Here is a 16,008-nt window from a genome sequence, read left to right as displayed (position 1 = left end):
CCCCCCCCCCCCCCCCCCCCCCCCCGCCGCGGCCTCTTAGAGCGGCTCCCGCCGCGTCGCGGCTCACACCACCCGCACTGCCGCTCCGGGAGGGAGGGGAGGAAGGTTAGGGACGCAGAGAGGGAGAGCGCTAGCTGGAGACAGACGCGGGGCCAGGGCTTCAGCAGGGGCTGGGGCCGCGGCTAGGGTAGAAAGGTGGGTCAAGGCTCGCCAAGAGCCAGAGCGCAAACCTGCGAGGAGGTCGCGCCCGGTGGGCGCCACCCGCAGCGCAGAGCCCCGGACGTCCAGAGCGCGGAGAGTAGTCCCAGCTCCGGCCGGGAGCTATCCGTCTGGGTAGACGGGGACCTAGGCGCCGCCATCCTCGAGAAAGCAGCTGTCCGGAGGGCAGGCATCCTAGATCTGTAAGAAACCAGCCGTCCGAGAAGCCACCGATTTCAGGCGCCTGGGAACGTTAGACTGAACGAGAGGGTAATAGAGGACCACGGACTCTGAACTGTCGGGAGCTGTCCCTGGTCCAACCAACGGAAGGACCTCCGCCTTGACGGAAGGTTTGGGGAACGGCACCACTGAGGCGGGAGCCCACAGGGGCGGGGGGGCTGGGCGCAGCCGTCGGGGGGATCCCGACCCAGGCCCGAGCCCGGTCACCGCCTCTGGGGCCCGCGGAGAGCCCCGGGCCTCCGCCACCATTGCACCCAAGAGTGAGGAGGATCTGCTGGCCCTGGCCGCGTCACGGCTGAGCCGCCGCAAGAGGGTGGCGGGCGCGGCCGTCGGGGTGGCCATGGTGCTGCTGCTGCTGGTGGCCATTCCGCTGCTAGTGCACAGCTCCCGCGGGCCGGCGCACTACGAGATGCTGGGTCGCTGCCGCATGGTGTGCGATCCCCACGGGCCGCGAGGCCCAGGACCCGACGGCGCGCCCGCCTCCGTACCCCCCTTCCCTCAGGGCGCCAAGGGAGAGGTGGGCCGGCGCGGAAAGGCAGGTCTGCGAGGGCCCCCGGGACCACCAGGTCCCAGAGGACCTCCAGGAGAGCCGGGCAGGCCAGGTCCCCCAGGCCCTCCAGGCCCAGGCCCCGGCGGGGTGGCGCCCCCTGCCGGCTACGTGCCTCGAATTGCCTTCTATGCTGGCCTGCGGCGGCCACACGAGGGTTACGAAGTGCTGCGCTTCGACGACGTGGTGACCAACGTGGGCAACGCTTACGAGGCAGCCAGTGGCAAGTTCACCTGCCCCATGCCAGGTGTCTACTTCTTCGCTTACCATGTGCTTATGCGCGGCGGTGACGGCACCAGCATGTGGGCGGACTTGATGAAGAATGGACAGGTGAGCTGCCCCTCTCCCACCCAGCCCCAGACACGGTAGCTTTCTAATTCTCCCTGCATTCATTACGCAACCCGAACCTCTTCCCCAAACACCGTCACTAAATCCAAGAAGGCCACACTGCCAAGAACTTAGAAATCGCTTCATTTAGTCCAAAAGGAATTGGGGGGCCAGAGAAAGAAAACGACCTGCCCAGGGTCTCATGGGGCATTAGGAATGGTGTCAGAATTAAAACTCAGAGCCTCACACTCCAACTATAGGCAACTATACACCAAACCTCTTTGGTATCTCACCCTGCCTCTTAGCCTCTTTTCTCCTGTCTTGGGCAGCCCTCCTGGCCTTTGGGTTACCCAGCCACTTGATGGGCGAGTTACCGGAGTCTGGCTCCTTCGATTTAGAATGGAATCCGGGTATCACGGCGTGGGCAGTTGGTAGCTGTTCCTGTGTGGGGGTCATTAAGCTTGGATTTTCAAGGATAAGGTAAAAAAAGAAAGAAAACACTGTCTCATTTTCCAGGCAACTCTATTACTAGTCCCAGGGCCTGAGGTCAATGCTAGAGTGGGCCTTACCCTCAGCTAATACTGAGTCCGTAGGCAGAGGTGGAAAATGAGGCAGCACTGGGGCCAGCCAGGCGGCTTGCAGGAACGAATTTGGGAGAAAGGAAGAGGCAAGAACAGATAAAGCAGAAGCCTTGGACCCTGGCCTGGTCCCTGCTCCTGTGGTCAGAGTCGGAGTCATGGCTGCCTTAGCTTGGAAGAGAAGTCCCAAACACTCAGCTCAAGGTCCAGGACACGCTTAGGGGGAGCCAGAGGCCACAGGGGTGGGGCTGGGGAAGTGTGCCTGGGCCACGCAAGCCGCAGGGTGTAAGGTTAGGGCTGAGCTGTGACCTCCGAATGCCCCATGCGCGATGGGGTGATTTGACCGTGGCGCATCAGGCCTGCTTATCCCACCTGTCCGAACCCCAGGTCTTCCTCCCGCTGCAGCACCCTTCCGCTCCAAGAACCGAAGGCACTACATTGAGGTCTCCTCCCAGCAGGGTCGCCCCAGGAACCCAGGGAAAGGGAGTGAGAGTGTATGTGTGTAAGACTGTAGCGTGTGTGTGCGTGATGCAAGTGTGTCTGTGGGTGCGGGGTGTGAAGGTGTGAGAGTAGAGCGGTGGCTGCTTGCCTGTGGCACTGAGTAGGTGTGTGTGGTCTGTGCGGCGTGTCTGTGAGGGGCGGAGGGGGGGAGTATGTATCTAGAGTGCGTCGCTTCCCGAGGCGGCGGGGGCCGCGCGGCTCCCACTCTGTATTCCACAGTGCGGGCGCTGCGGCTTTGGGGACGGTAAATAGTGATTAGAATAATGATGAATAATTAATCAGTTAATAACCAGTCCCCTTGGGACAGGAAGAGGGGGGCTGGGGAGGGGGCTGGCTGCGATGCTGAGGCGTCGGTGAGGCGACCTGCAGCAGCGAGGCCAGAGGGGAAGAGGCACTACCTGTTTGGGCGGAAGGCGACCCCCACGTCGGGGCGCCCGCGGGCACTAGGAGGGACAATCGAGGAGGGGCGAGGATACATCATGGCACCTTCCCACAGCCTGCACCCTTGCTTACACACGCACAGACACACCTGTGCCCTATCTCTGGGGGAAGGGAGCACAAGTTTAGAAGGTCCAAGTGGGTTCAGAATCTTAGAAATTATCCTACAGTCTAATTTTATTTTTAAAATAATAACAATAGCAAAACCTATATAGCGTTTTCTTTGTGCAAAGCACTGTTTTGTAACACACTTCACACGTAGTAACTCACTTAATCCTAACAACCTGAGGAGGTAGGTTCTATTACTACCTCCTACCTCATAGCTCAAAGTAAGGACCAGAGAAGGCGTGAAACTTGCCCAAGTCCCAGCAGCTAGTGAATGGCAGTGCCTGCGAAGCACCTTGTCCTTCCCAAACCCTGCAGCCTGCTACCCTCGCGTCACCTTCACAGGCCCAGCTGCATCTCCTCGGCCGACCCCTCATCACCCCAGCTCCACACAGGGCATGAGTGGGTTGTTCTGTTCCCCCTCGCTAGGTCCGGGCCAGCGCCATTGCTCAGGACGCGGACCAGAACTATGACTACGCCAGCAACAGCGTCATCCTGCACCTGGATGTGGGAGATGAAGTCTTCATCAAGCTGGACGGCGGGAAGGTGCACGGCGGTAACACCAACAAGTACAGCACCTTCTCTGGCTTCATCATCTACCCGGACTGAGTCGGGCTCCATGCCCCGCCCCCCTCCACTCCGCTCCCCCCCTCACCCACCTTCAGCTTGCCCCACCCAAGGCGCCACCCCATCCTTTGAGAGACTGGGGGTGGGACGGACCCTCCCGCTCCCGGAGGTGGCCTTTAATGGGCGGACTCTTGGTGCTCCGGGGTATAACTGAGTGGCTGGGGAGCTGAGGAAACCGGCCGGGGGAGCAGAGCGGCCTGGGAAGGGACCACCAGCACCCGTGCACATGCCTGTGAAAGCCGGGCGAGGAGGGGGGCGCAGGTCGTGGCCCTCTCTTCTCTCGGGAGCTAGGCAACAGTTTCACTAACTGCAGCACAGAGGCACGGAAAGCAGAAAACAGGAGGGAAGCCCTGGCTTTTGGGGAGGGAGAGAACAGGAACAGGAGCCCTTCTAGGCGAGAGGAGAGGAGACATTAGGGCGGGCAGGCGCTGGCCCTCTGCCGCGACAACTTCTCTGCCATCCCCTCCTCCCCTCATCTCCATTTTCAGGCTTCAGGCTTTAGCCTTGGCAGCCTCCCTGTGAACTGGAGGAACCAGTGAATTCTTTCCTAGCATTTAAAACTCATCCTGCAGTCCCCATTTCACCCCCATAGGGGTTAGGCCCTGGGGCTACAGCTGCTGTTGCCTCTTCCAATAAAGTCAAGTGGGAGAATGTGTGTGCCTCTTAACTTGGTGCACAGAGTGGGGGAAAGTGGCTGACCCTTTCCTCACTCCTCTCAAGGACCCCTACCCTCTGCCAGAGGCAAAGGTTTCATTATTCCTGGCAAGGCCTGCCTCTGGGGAAGCAGAGGAGGGGAGTAGCCCAGGGTTTCTACTCTGATACGGGGAAGGGTATCAGCTTCAGGAGAGCTTTGAGGCCTTACACTGTAGGGAGACACCAACCAGAGGGACACTAGCAAGGGAGGATTCCAGAGGTACGGGTCTGGTGCTTCTGCTTTCTGCTGATGCAGGGGGAGAGTTCTAGGGACCTCTAGGCGATGCAGGAGTTGCTGACGACTCCTGGGAGTGGCCAAGATCTCAGGGAGCAAGGAGAAAGGCAGCTCCCCAAAGGCCCACATTCGCGCCCTCCCCCCAAAAAAAACACTCACTCATAGTGCTTGTTGGGAGGGTGGGGTGTGCAGGCGTGGGATGACTTGGACAGCTTCTGGGCAAGGGAGCCTGGGGAAGCCTGAGAACCCAGGGCTGGCCTCTAAGCTGGAGGACACTGCCACCATGTGGACAATTGAGAAACAGCAGTAGCTGGCCTAGGTAGGACCAGAGGAAAACAGACATTTGGACATTTTAGAAACTTTATTGAAGGACAAAAGGGTGTCAGCTCTCAGTACATGGTGTGGAAAATAAATAAGGGTTAAAAGGAAGGTGCAAGGCAGGACAGGAGTGGGTGGAGGCGTATGCCTCATGACGGAGAGTCCTGTGGGGCAGCAGAACCGACTGGAATAAAACACTAGGGAGAGAGAAGACCTCGTCACAGCCCAGCTGTCCTTGAACTGTAACCAGCTCTTCCCCCTGACCCCTGACCTCTGTAAAGGAGCCGAGGATGGCCCCATGCCCTACTTCCTACTTCGCACAGGCCTAGCTGGCTGTGGACCGGAGGCTCACCAGGGCATCCTGCCATTCGAGCAATGTGGCCACAGGGTTGGTGCAGACCCGGGTGAGGCCTGAGGGAGGGGCTCGGCTGGTGTAGAAGGCACACTCGTCATCCAGGCGGGCCTCGTGGAAGCGGTGGATGGCGGTCAGACATGCTTTGAGGCGCTGCCTCAGGGCCAGGGTTCGAGGGGCCAGATTGCTGGGGCCTGAGGGCCAAAGGCCACAGAGAGATCAGGGCAGACTCTGGAGTCCTAGACTCCCACCATATACTGCCCTCTCCCACTCCCCGACCACGGGCCAAGCCAATTAGGAGCACGGGGCTGAAGGTGCAGCCCCCCACTTCTTCCTGCGGGAGAGCCAGACTGGGGCAAGGAAGGTAGGGGAAAGAAAGCGTAGGATCACCTGGTGCAGGGCAGGCCCTGCTCCCAGCGAGAGATGAGGACCTCCTTTGTTCACAACCCCTTCCAACCAACTCCTTACCTGCCTGGCCTGTTGGGGGCTTCAGAGACTGGCGTGAGTGGATAGGGGGGCTGGCACAAAGTGGGCGTTGGGAGGAGGAGGTCAGGCTGGTGGTCGCTGGAGCCCACTGACTGCAGCAGGGCCATGGGCTGGACTCTGGACTTCTGGGTTCTGGGGAGCAGGCCTCTGATACCCCAGGCTCTACCCTAGGGGAGGGCTCTGGGAGTCCTGTCTGCCCCTGGGGGCAGGCCTGAAGGGGTCCAGGCTCTCCCAGAGGGCAGGGCTCTGATGCCTCCTGGGTGGAGGGCTCTGATATCTCAGGCCCCCTCCTATGGTAGGACTCTGGGGGCCCTGGTTCTGCTGGAGGGCAGGGCAGAGCTACCTCGGGCTCTGCTGCAGGGCAGGGCTCTGGTTCCCCACACCCCTCTGGAAGGTAGGGTTTGGGCGGCCCAGAGTGCTGTAACATTCCAGGAAGATGAAAAGCCCCAGATTTATTCTCTGGGGCATTCAGAGTTCTAGAAATCTCAGCCAGCAGGGGCTGAAGTTCAACCATATCCAGAGAGGAGCCTCCATTAAGGGGGGCACACTTGCCCTCCGCCAGCCCCTCTACCTCCTGTCGCAAAAGCTGTTGCAGGATACTGATGCGCTGTGGGTGGGACAGAGTGTGATGTCAAGAAGTGGGTGCAAGTCTTGTACCCACACTGTCCTATTTCCATGCCCCCACCCCCGCCCATTTCTCGCTTTCCCAGCCCTGTCACTGCCCATCAGGCATCAAAGCTGTTGCCCACACCAGCCCACCTGCATCTTCAGCTCCTGGAGGTTGGGGGTTCTACTGGGGTGGGGTCCATAAGGAGTTGACATAGGTGGCTTCCCAGGACCCTCCTGCAACCTTATACCACTCTCCTGGTCAAATAACCGGACTGCAATCTGCTCCTGCCACATGGGAGGAGAGGGGCCACATGAGGAAGCCAGGCTGGAGCAGGACGAAGACTAGTTTGAGTCTTCAAACTAGTGAGGAAGGGATCAGGTCCTTAACTGAGTGGCCCTAGACTTGGATTAGGAGGGGCAGCAGAGAAGCAGGGAGAGTTGGAGAGTTAGGCAGCTTTTCCAGAGAGCCCACTTGCTTCAAAACTGCTGGGCCTCAGGCCAACGGGACAGAGCGAGGAATCTCAGCATGGGAAGGTTTTAGATACTTACCCAGGGCAGGGCAGGCTCCTCGGGGCAAGGCTGAGGCGAGAGGCCGCTCAACCACTGGGCCTGGGACAGAAGTGAGATGCCATGACTTTCCCTGTACCCATCCATCCCCTTCCTCCTCCAGTCCTGGCCTAAGCCAGCTACCTCCCCTGCCCTCTCTCACCTGCTGAGCTCTGGGGGCCGATGGAAGGGGTGTGAACTGGGTTTTGGGGCGGATGGCGAGACGCCGCAACACTGAATATGAGGTCTGAGGAGAGATGGGCGTGGTTGGGCAGGGACAAAACCGAGACCTCGCAGTGATCCCAGCCCCCAGGATTTGTGGATACAAACTGGAGCTGAGGGGCCAGGGGAAGGCACACGTTGAGCCCGTCCAAAGGGTGATGGCCGGGTGATGGCAGGTGGTATCACTTGGCCAGGGGAGGGCATCAGGCAGGAGTCACGGCCGTCCTGTGGAGAACAAGGTGGAAGAGTGATCCCTCCCGCTTGGCCTTGCTCTTTCTTGTCCTCACTTGAGCAGCCAGTGTGATTCTTTTGAGATCTAATCAAGTCATGTCCCTCCCTTGTTCATCCCCCCTCCCCATGGCTTTGCACTCATTCCAAGTAATAGCCAAGATCTTCCGCTGTTTTATAAATCCTTACCCAACCTGATTCTGTCATTGCTCTAACCTCTCACTTCCTTTCCTTCTTACTCTGCTTCAGCCTCGCTTTTTTGCTGATCCTTAAACACACCAGGTACATGCCATCTTTGCATCTGCAGTTCTTGTGGCCTGGAACATTCTTCCCCCAGATTATCTACATGGCTCACTCCCTCACCTCTTTCTGCTCTTCACTTAGCCGCACCTCAGTGAGATTCCCCTGACCGATCTACCTGAAACTGCAGTACCAATCACCCCCTTCCACTTCTCCTTCCCTTTCAGTGCCTTACTTTCTTTTTTTAAAACAGATAACTTATCACCATCTGACCTACTATATATTTTACACGTTTGTTTATTTTTTGTCTCCCCCTTCTAGAATGTGAACTTATTTCCTACTGTATATCCAGAACCTAGAACATTGCTTGGCACACAGTAGCTGGTCAATAAACCCTTGTGGAGTGAAAGAATGAACTCTCAGATCTGTCTTACTCTCAGCACTGATCTGATGGTGATACAAATGTATACCAGACTGTGACCTCTCACTCGCAGGCCCTGGACACCTGGTAAACAGAGGCCAGTACCACTCTGGAGAGGGCTTGGGTCCATCCGGGGCAAACCAGGACCCAGTTAACATGCTGAGATCCAGGCTGGGACTGCCTGGCTCTACCCACAATCCTCAGCGCCGCTGCTGCTGGGGAACCCCCCCATGCATCGCCTCTGTGCCCTTCCCCCAGCACAGAGGAGGAAGGTCCCAGCTCACCTTGGTGTGTGTTATCTCTCGGGTTTCTTTTAATGGTACTCGCTGAGCCAGACCGAGGGGGCCCCCTCCTCTTTCATCTGAGTGAGTGACAACTTCATATTCTCCTTCAGGTAGAGAGGAAGCTAGGAGGAGACAGGAAATTTGCTGCAGTGTCTGGAACACACATCAAAGTCTGGCACAGCGCTCTGCAACCCTAGTCAGAGGTTGCAACCTCCGAATAGGGTATGCCAGTTTGACAGCCCCCATGCACCATCAGGGGTGGGGACCCATCCAGCATCCCTTTGAAGCCCAGCACTATTTCAGTAGTAAATCATTAGTCTGAATACCCTGGGTGGGCTAGGGGTGTGGTGATGGCTCTTAGGGGCTGAGGACAGAACAGTGAGTGGAAGGTAAACCCTACAGGAAGTGGCAGAGAGAGGGTAGAAATGGGGACCACCTCCTCTGACACAAGTGCAACTGGGCCAACCTCTGGCCTATCAAGAAGATCTCTTCCTCTCTGTCTCCTTCTGATCTGGCCTTCCCGCCACAGCCTGCTGAGCTTTCTCTTGTTTTGCTCCCTACAAGCATCTCCCCTGCCCCTGTCGTCTCCCCATGGCCAGACACACTCACCAGGCTTGACGAGGGTCTCCAGAAGCAATCCTGAGGCCTGGCTCACTGAAGTCCTGATGGCGATAAGGACAGCAGCTAGCAGTCACTGAGTACCAAGTACGAGCTGGGCACTGTGCTAAGTGCTTTACAAACATCATCTCATTTAATTCTTACGATAACCTCAAATGATAATACAAACATTATCCTCATTTGACAGATTAAAGAAACTCAAGTGGGAATTCCCTGGCAGTCCAGTGGTTAGGACTCTGCGCTTTCACTGCCAAGGGCCTGGGTTCAATCCCTGGTTGGGGAACTAAGATCCCACAATCCACACAGTGGCGCAGCCAAAAAAAAAAAAGAAAAGAAAAGAAACTGGAGCTCGGAGGGTAAGGCAAGCTTGCACAAATCATAAGTACAAAGAGTCAGGAATCGAACCCAAATCCCATTTACTGCCACGGTCTATGCTCTGGCCACTAAACAAAGGAGATGGCACCTCTCAGTTCTGTCCCCTTTTTCTCCCAAAACCTGATGAAACTGATGTCATATTGAGGCCTGGCTATGAAGGCCTGACCCCTATTGCAAGGGCTCACCCTGAGCACTCATAGATTTCCCCCTTCTGCCCTGGGTTGCTGGGAAGTCCTAAAGCTACTGGAAGGCCCCAGCTCTGAGGGACCCCTGTATCAGACACTGAATCATTCTTTTCCAAATGATCCTCTCCTCACTTGCTGTTGCCACCTGTCTCTCTTCTTAGCTCCTGGAAACCGGCAGGAGCAGAGGGGTGAGAGGAAGGTCCTGAAGGTGGAATCTGAGCCATAGGAGCAAGAGAAAAAACAGAGTCAGAGGTAGGCCTCAAACCTTCAGGCTTCACCAACAGCCCCATCGGCCTCCATACCAACCCTCTCGCTCATCATGAGGTACCTTCCCTCCTAAGGCCCAGCTCTGTCCTTGGAAGGAGTTCCCAGAAGCACTGAGTATCAGCCCCTCAAGGGCACTCACCAGAGCCTCTAGCCTCTGGGGACACAAAGTCCGGCCTCGAGGTCCTGGTCCCTCCAGCCTGGAGAAGCAGGAAGCCCTGGCAGGGTCCAGTCGGTGGGTGGGGGTTCTGGGAGCCGAGTATGCAGAGGCCCGGGCATCCTAGGACCCCAAGAGAAGCTATCAGTACAGGCTCAGGATTCCCTCCTCAGCCTACTCCAGCCTGATCTCCTCCTATCCTGGCTCATTACCTGGCCCCTCCGGATGGCGCCTCCCTGGTTCCCACGAACCAGTACTCTCTGAGCCAGACTGGGCTGGCGCCCCAGGCGACAGCTCTTCACCCCCTCACCTGACAGGATGGTGGCCAGGGCTGCAGGGTCAGCCACAAACTCTATGGTCCCTGGAGCCTCTGCAAGGGAAGAGGAGAAGGAAAGGTGAGAAGGAACAGGAAGCGGGGAGGCTGAGGGGTCAGGGAGCCTAGCAGAGTCACCTTGATGTGCAAAGGTGAGCTGAAGAGCCTCATATAACTGAACTCAGCTCACCAAACATTCATAGGACTTTACTCTGTGTAAGACACTATTCTAGGCACTGACACCCTGAGATAAATAAGACAAAGCCCACATACTCAGAAAAGCTATCATCAAACTATAGAGAGGTAACAGACTCAAGTCAAAGTATGGACATGTTATAAAAGAAGCACAGCAAAGCATTCGAACACAGAGCAATTGACTGTGACTGGGAGAGGCGGAAAAGGCTTTAGAAGAGATGACGCTTTGCTGAAGAAAGCAAGGGGCTTCTAAGAGCAAAGAGCTTTCCAGGAGCAGGGACTGCTTAGCCCCCCAACCCCACTGCCACCAGCCAATTCTCCTACCCAGCCAAAGAAACTGTTTTCAAGCCTCCAACAGGTACCTGTCTGGGGAGGAGGCCTAGGTCCCACATTTTGTCTCCCAGGGCTAGGCCTGAGCTCCTCCAAGGGGTTCCGAAGCTGAGTACTCCCCACAAATCTCTCCGATTGCTCTGTTTGATGTGTGGCTTTCGGCCTGGGGCCTGCTGAGTCAACGAGGGGGCGTTGACTACTGAGCTTCTGCACCAATCTCTGGGGGAAGGGAGAACAAAAAGCTGGGGCTCAGCGTTGGGGTGCATTGCTGGTGTGTGCTGCGTCCTTGTAGCTACTGTCTTCACCCCCCACGCCCCTCTTACCCTTGGATCTTGGTTCTCCTGGTCCAGGGCGCTGGGTTTGACTGTGGGGAGAGGCGGGCGTCTCTGAGAGCGAACGGGAATCTTGCTGGGGGTAGGAGATACACCCCGGAGGAGAGGATCCTTCGTGGCTTGGAGGGTAGTCATGACGACTACAACTGAGACGGAGAAGGCAGGATCAGGGATCAAAGGTCAGCCAGTTCGGGGCTTCGGTCCTGACATCCCTGATACTCCCACCTCCACCCAAATCCATGCGCCCAGAGGACCCGGCGCCTGCAAGGCCTCTTTTCTGGGTGTCTCCTCCTAACCCTCTGAGCCTATTCTTTAGCCCCAGGACCCCGAACTGCTTCTCCTCCCTACGAGCCCCCGCAGCCCTCATTCCCTCCAAGATCCCGGTGCCGCACCTCCCCCGGAACCCCTCAGCGTCGCCCCCACTTTCTTCGCTTTTTCCCCGGACTCTCTCGGTTTCTGCTGCAGATACTTCCCCAGTTTGTAAAATACGCCAAGCTCCTGATTGGCTTGTCTGCGCTCCTGCGGAGGCGCGTGTCACAGGATTCAGCTGTCCAATCCGCAGGCTTCGGAGGCGGGGCCAAAAGAAGGACTCGTTGTCGAGCCGCTTTCTGGCCGGGAAAAAAACTGACCCGACTCAACCAGCCAATCCGAGAGCGGAGCGCGGGGTGGAAGAAGAAGGAGGAGACCTTTCTGAGGCCGGCGAAGGCGTGGGCTCGGAGTCTGGGAGACAACGGGCGCCGGGTACTCTCGCGAGGTCTCGAGACTGGTGCGGGAAGGACCAGTCTCGCGGCATTGTGGGAAGGGCTGGCCTCCTGAATGAGGCTAAGTGACGGTGCTGGAGGCAGGCCCGAACCACTCACCGGACTCTGATCAGAGTTCGGCGTCAAGCTGTGGGGACTCCGCTCCAGACACATTGTAGGAAACGTCTGTACGTTGTGCCTAGGCCGAGGAACTGCCTCCAAACGGGCGGAGAGGGCTGGAAAAAATTGAACTGAGGCTAACAATAACAAAAATAAAAAGAAACAATCGTTTTTTCACTCCACCTTTACGAATGGTGAGGTGTGGTCTCCATTTCACAGATAAGAAAACAAGGCTCAAAACAGTGTCATTGGAACTCAAACACAACAGGCCTGGAGGACTGGGGGGAGGTGTGGCCTGTTGTTGGCAGGCAGGGGTGTGAAAATGAGGGAACCTAGAACACTCTGGTTAGAATGGAAGGGGTTAACCTCTAATGGGAAATGGGCGATGGTTTCAAGTGTGCAGGACTCTGGTAGATTCTCTCCCTGAGTCGTGCTTCCTGTTATACAAGCCCTCCCCTTCCAATTTCTCCTTCACACCTTTTCATTATCTTTGGATTTCATTTAGCGTCTTCCTCTTCATTATCTCCACCCTAATCTCACCTAGAGGATTGCAAAAGCCTCCCACCCTCCATTCTCTCTTGCTCTCCACAATAATCCATTCACCATATAGCAGCTAGAGTAATCTTTCCAAAATGCAAATCTGGTCATGTTACCACTGTGCCTTGACCTCTCCCCACTCATACTCCCCATCTTGTACCACTTTGCCCCTTGTTCTCTGCTTTTCAACTCCATTGCTATTTCCAATCCCTGAAATTTGTCATGTTCCTTCTAGTCTCTCTGTCTGGGATACCTTCCACTTTGCCTATTCATGCCTCCAAATGGACGTTCGCCGTTACTTTCTTGTAGAGGACTTCCTTGAACCCCTCCACTCACAACCCACCCTAATCTAAAAAAGTATCCTTAGTTGTGTGCTCTCAAAGAACAGTGTTTCCTCAGAGCATGTATCTCAGTTGGTAATTGTATATTCACCAATGTGAACCTAATATATCACGTTTATTAAACCTGATCTCTCCTGCTAGACCTCCATGAAGGTGGTGACCTTTTATTTTTGGCTTACATTATATTTTCAATGCCTTGCATTGTGCCTGCCTGTAAGGGTGTTCACTATTTGTTGAATGAGTCAATGGATGAATGAATAATTGATCAAATGAATACCTGGAGAGATAGGGAAGACCTCCAAAAAGAAGTAATATTTGAACTTCCTGTAAAAGAGAGAAGCCTCTTCTAGTCACTCGGAACAGCACTTGCAAAGGCAAGGAAACTTGGAGTGTTCAGAGGAGGGTAAGTCCTTAGGGATAGATGGAACATGGGATAGTAGGAAATAAAACTAGAAAGATGGTCTGACTGGAAGGAAGGGGACAGTCCCCTCATTCCATTAACAGGTACTGTGAGTGTGCTAGATCCTGAATACTAGATTAGCAGGGATGGCTACTGACAAACATTGTGCACCTACTGTGTGTAAGGCCCTTTATCACACATTTGGGATACATGGAGGAATAAGGCTGAAGTTTGAAGGATGGGGAGGCACCAGGATGGAGGTTGGCTGCACAGTGGCTTTACATGATTTTAAGGTAGTCAGCACAGTCCGGGTCCAAGTTCACAAACCTGGAAACTTGAGTTTGTCAGGCTACCCAGAGTAGATATTGCAGTCACACTAATCGAATTCGTGAGAGAAATTGAGTGATTTACCATGAGTGATATGCCTTTTGGTGAACAAAATATTTATGCCTGCTCCTCAGGGCACAACCTTCACAGAATCGAGGTACAAGGAGACTGATTTTATATCATAAAAGTCTTTCAAAGAGCCAATGTTCAGAATATCTGCTATGCCTGTCATAGCATCCAACCTGTTTTCTATACTGCAGTCAGAGCGACCTGCTTCTGTTTGTCTTGCTGGACCTCGAATATGGGGAGGTGCAAGCCACCTCTCTTGTTTTATTCTATCAATCCCCCTTTACTCCCTGTCTGCTCTCCCCCATAGACACCACTCTAATGTGATTGATACAAGTTCTTACCTATGCATGTGTGCTTATAAAATATGTAGGGTTGTATATTTGTTTCCTATTGCTGCTGTAACAAATTGCCACGAATTTAGTGGCTTAAAACATTACAAATTTATTCTCTTACAGGTCTGGGGGTCTGAATTCTAAAATTTGGTCTGGTTCCATTCCTTCTGAGGCTTCAGAGGAGAATCTGTTTGCTTGCCCTTTTCAGCTTCGAGAGGCTGCCAGCATTCCTTAGCTTGTGACCCCTTCTTCCATCACTCTAACTGTAATAGGGAAGAACCTTTTGTATTCTGTTACAAGTTAATCACTAAAGGGATGTTGCCTATAAGCTTAAATTATACATAATGGCCCATCTCTGGGAACCCTGCTCCCCAGGTAATGAGCATTAAGCTAAAATACCTTTGTTTAGCTCACAGGAAACATCTTGACCAGGTCCACCTGTGAATGACTGCAGGGAGGAAGAAATGAACACATCCCCTCATGAGGCAGATGGGAACCAGGAAGCATTTGACTTTATTCCCTCCCCTTTTAGTATAAAAGGAGCCTGAATTCTAACTCAGGCGAGATGGTTCTTTGGGGGCACAAACCCACCATCTTCTCGGCTTGCGCAATTGCTATCTGGTCATGGAAACCATAGGACAGTTGAAGCCACGAGTAAGAAGAAACTGTGAGTCAGCAAGAGCCAGGGCAGAGGGTGAGGTCATTTGCTTATTGTGACAGGAGCAGTCGAAGCAGTAGGAGCACTGGTCAGGGAGCCTTGTGCTCCTGCCGTGGATGGGGCTTCCTGTCACCTGTCATGCTCCGTGAGGCCTGACGGGGCTGCAGAGCCTGTGTCGCACAGGTGTTTCTGGGTTCCTGTGAAATGACTCCCACTCCACCCTCGGCAGGTGGGCCCTGAGGAATTATTCCACTACAACAGTGGGCACCTTCCTGGGGTCCCGGATACCCACCACAACTGGTTCGCTCTAGGAACTGCTAAGTAAATGTGGTCACGTCCTCACTTTTGAGGTGACCTTCTTACAGATGACATGAAAAATACACCCCCTCTTGCAACAAGCAGAATACAATAAAGTCAATACGGTATAGGCTTTCCTAATCACAATCAAATCCCAGCCCTGTCGTCTTGAGGTTAACATCAGATCCCTTTATTAGAACTGGATTTTGAATTTTCCTAAAACTCTTCAATCACAGCCAAGTCTGAGGTTGTATAATTTCAATAGGTGGCTGGATCCACGCGTGACAAATTGACTCTTTCAATTCTCCCCAGCACTTAAACTCGTTCAAGTCTGCTCTTTTTCAATTTTTTCCCCCCTGCAATCCAAGATAAAAAAATGTATTTTACATGAAAACCCAGAACACACATATATACACTGAAAATAAAAGTTTCACCATACCCTAAAGTTTTCTATTCCTTTTATTTTTAAATGTTTGTCTTGACCCAATAATTTTTATTACAATGTTTCATGACCCGCAGCTTGAAAACGATTGGTGCAGTCTCTCCTTTCTTCAAAATTTCACTTCTCCAACACAGATCTTTCTTGGCTCTGGTTCTTTCTTTTCTTTTAACAATCAAACATCTCATGAAAGTAGTCTGCTCTCCATTTCCCCATCTCTCATTCGCTCTTCAGCTGACCATGTTTTGTCTCTGACCCTACCCTGCCCTGAAGCTGCCCTCACAGAGGTCTAACATCTTCCTTGCTGATAAATCCCACATTTCCCACCTGTTACTTAACCTGGGTTCCCAGCATCCTCTGACGCAACTAGCCACTCCCTCTGGAAAGCCCTCTCTTGCCCTGGCTTCCTGAGGCCTCCGACCTCTCTGTCAGTTAATTCTCAATATTCACTTCCTCTGATCCTCTATGAGTCTCCCCAAGGCACTTCTCTTTTCTCACTTAATACACCGTTCTTGAGGGGTTTCATTTTTTTCTCATGTGGGACACCTGAGAAACCCAGCTCAAACTCTTCCTTCTATCCAGTACAAATCATAGGCCACAGACTCTGATGTGAAAGTTTCCAAACTGGAAATTTTGCTCACTTGAAAATCTAAATATTTGAGACTCCAAAGCTTTTGTCTGCTTTTCTTCAGTGACATTTCTCCTCTGAGATAAGAAATGCTATTGAATGAAAAGGAGAGAAGGCAAGGGGTGAAGGGTAAAAATGGTGGGAAGCTTGAGTAAT

The 16,008-nt window shown here is 54.1% G+C and overlaps 2 protein-coding genes across 3 annotated transcripts; one reads left to right on the top strand and one right to left on the bottom strand.

Moving 5' to 3' along the window:
• The first annotated feature begins 778 nt into the window (after positions 1 to 778).
• C1QL4 (complement C1q like 4) lies at positions 779 to 3,543 on the top strand. The gene is made up of 2 exons (XM_007452265.1): positions 779 to 1,315; positions 3,364 to 3,543. Exons 1-2 carry the CDS (start codon positions 779 to 781, stop codon positions 3,541 to 3,543), a joined length of 717 nt encoding a protein of 238 aa, XP_007452327.1.
• A 1,292-nt stretch (positions 3,544 to 4,835) lies between these two features.
• TROAP (trophinin associated protein) lies at positions 4,836 to 11,396 on the bottom strand. 2 transcript variants are annotated; one of them, XM_007452263.1, is made up of 14 exons: positions 10,956 to 11,396; positions 10,665 to 10,851; positions 10,007 to 10,164; positions 9,780 to 9,917; positions 9,506 to 9,588; positions 8,805 to 8,857; positions 8,196 to 8,317; positions 7,131 to 7,247; positions 6,964 to 7,047; positions 6,804 to 6,863; positions 6,405 to 6,539; positions 5,628 to 6,252; positions 5,160 to 5,353; positions 4,836 to 5,004 (listed from the first exon to the last, which is right to left on the bottom strand). In XM_007452263.1, exons 1-14 carry the CDS (start codon positions 11,097 to 11,099, stop codon positions 4,957 to 4,959), a joined length of 2,148 nt encoding a protein of 715 aa, XP_007452325.1. In that variant the 5' UTR covers positions 11,100 to 11,396; the 3' UTR covers positions 4,836 to 4,956. The 2 variants fall into 2 exon arrangements, with proteins under 2 accessions (XP_007452325.1, XP_007452326.1); XM_007452264.1 differs by having other exon boundaries at positions 4,957 to 5,004; positions 8,196 to 8,299; positions 10,956 to 11,099.
• Positions 11,397 to 16,008: the final 4,612 nt, after the last annotated feature.

The sequence above is a fragment of the Lipotes vexillifer genome, unplaced genomic scaffold, assembly GCF_000442215.2.
Source record: "Lipotes vexillifer unplaced genomic scaffold, Lipotes_vexillifer_v1.1 scaffold422, whole genome shotgun sequence".
Taxonomy (NCBI): Eukaryota; Metazoa; Chordata; class Mammalia; order Artiodactyla; family Lipotidae; genus Lipotes; species Lipotes vexillifer.
Note: the sequence above shows the minus strand (reverse complement) of the source record. Positions and strands in the feature narration are given on the sequence as shown.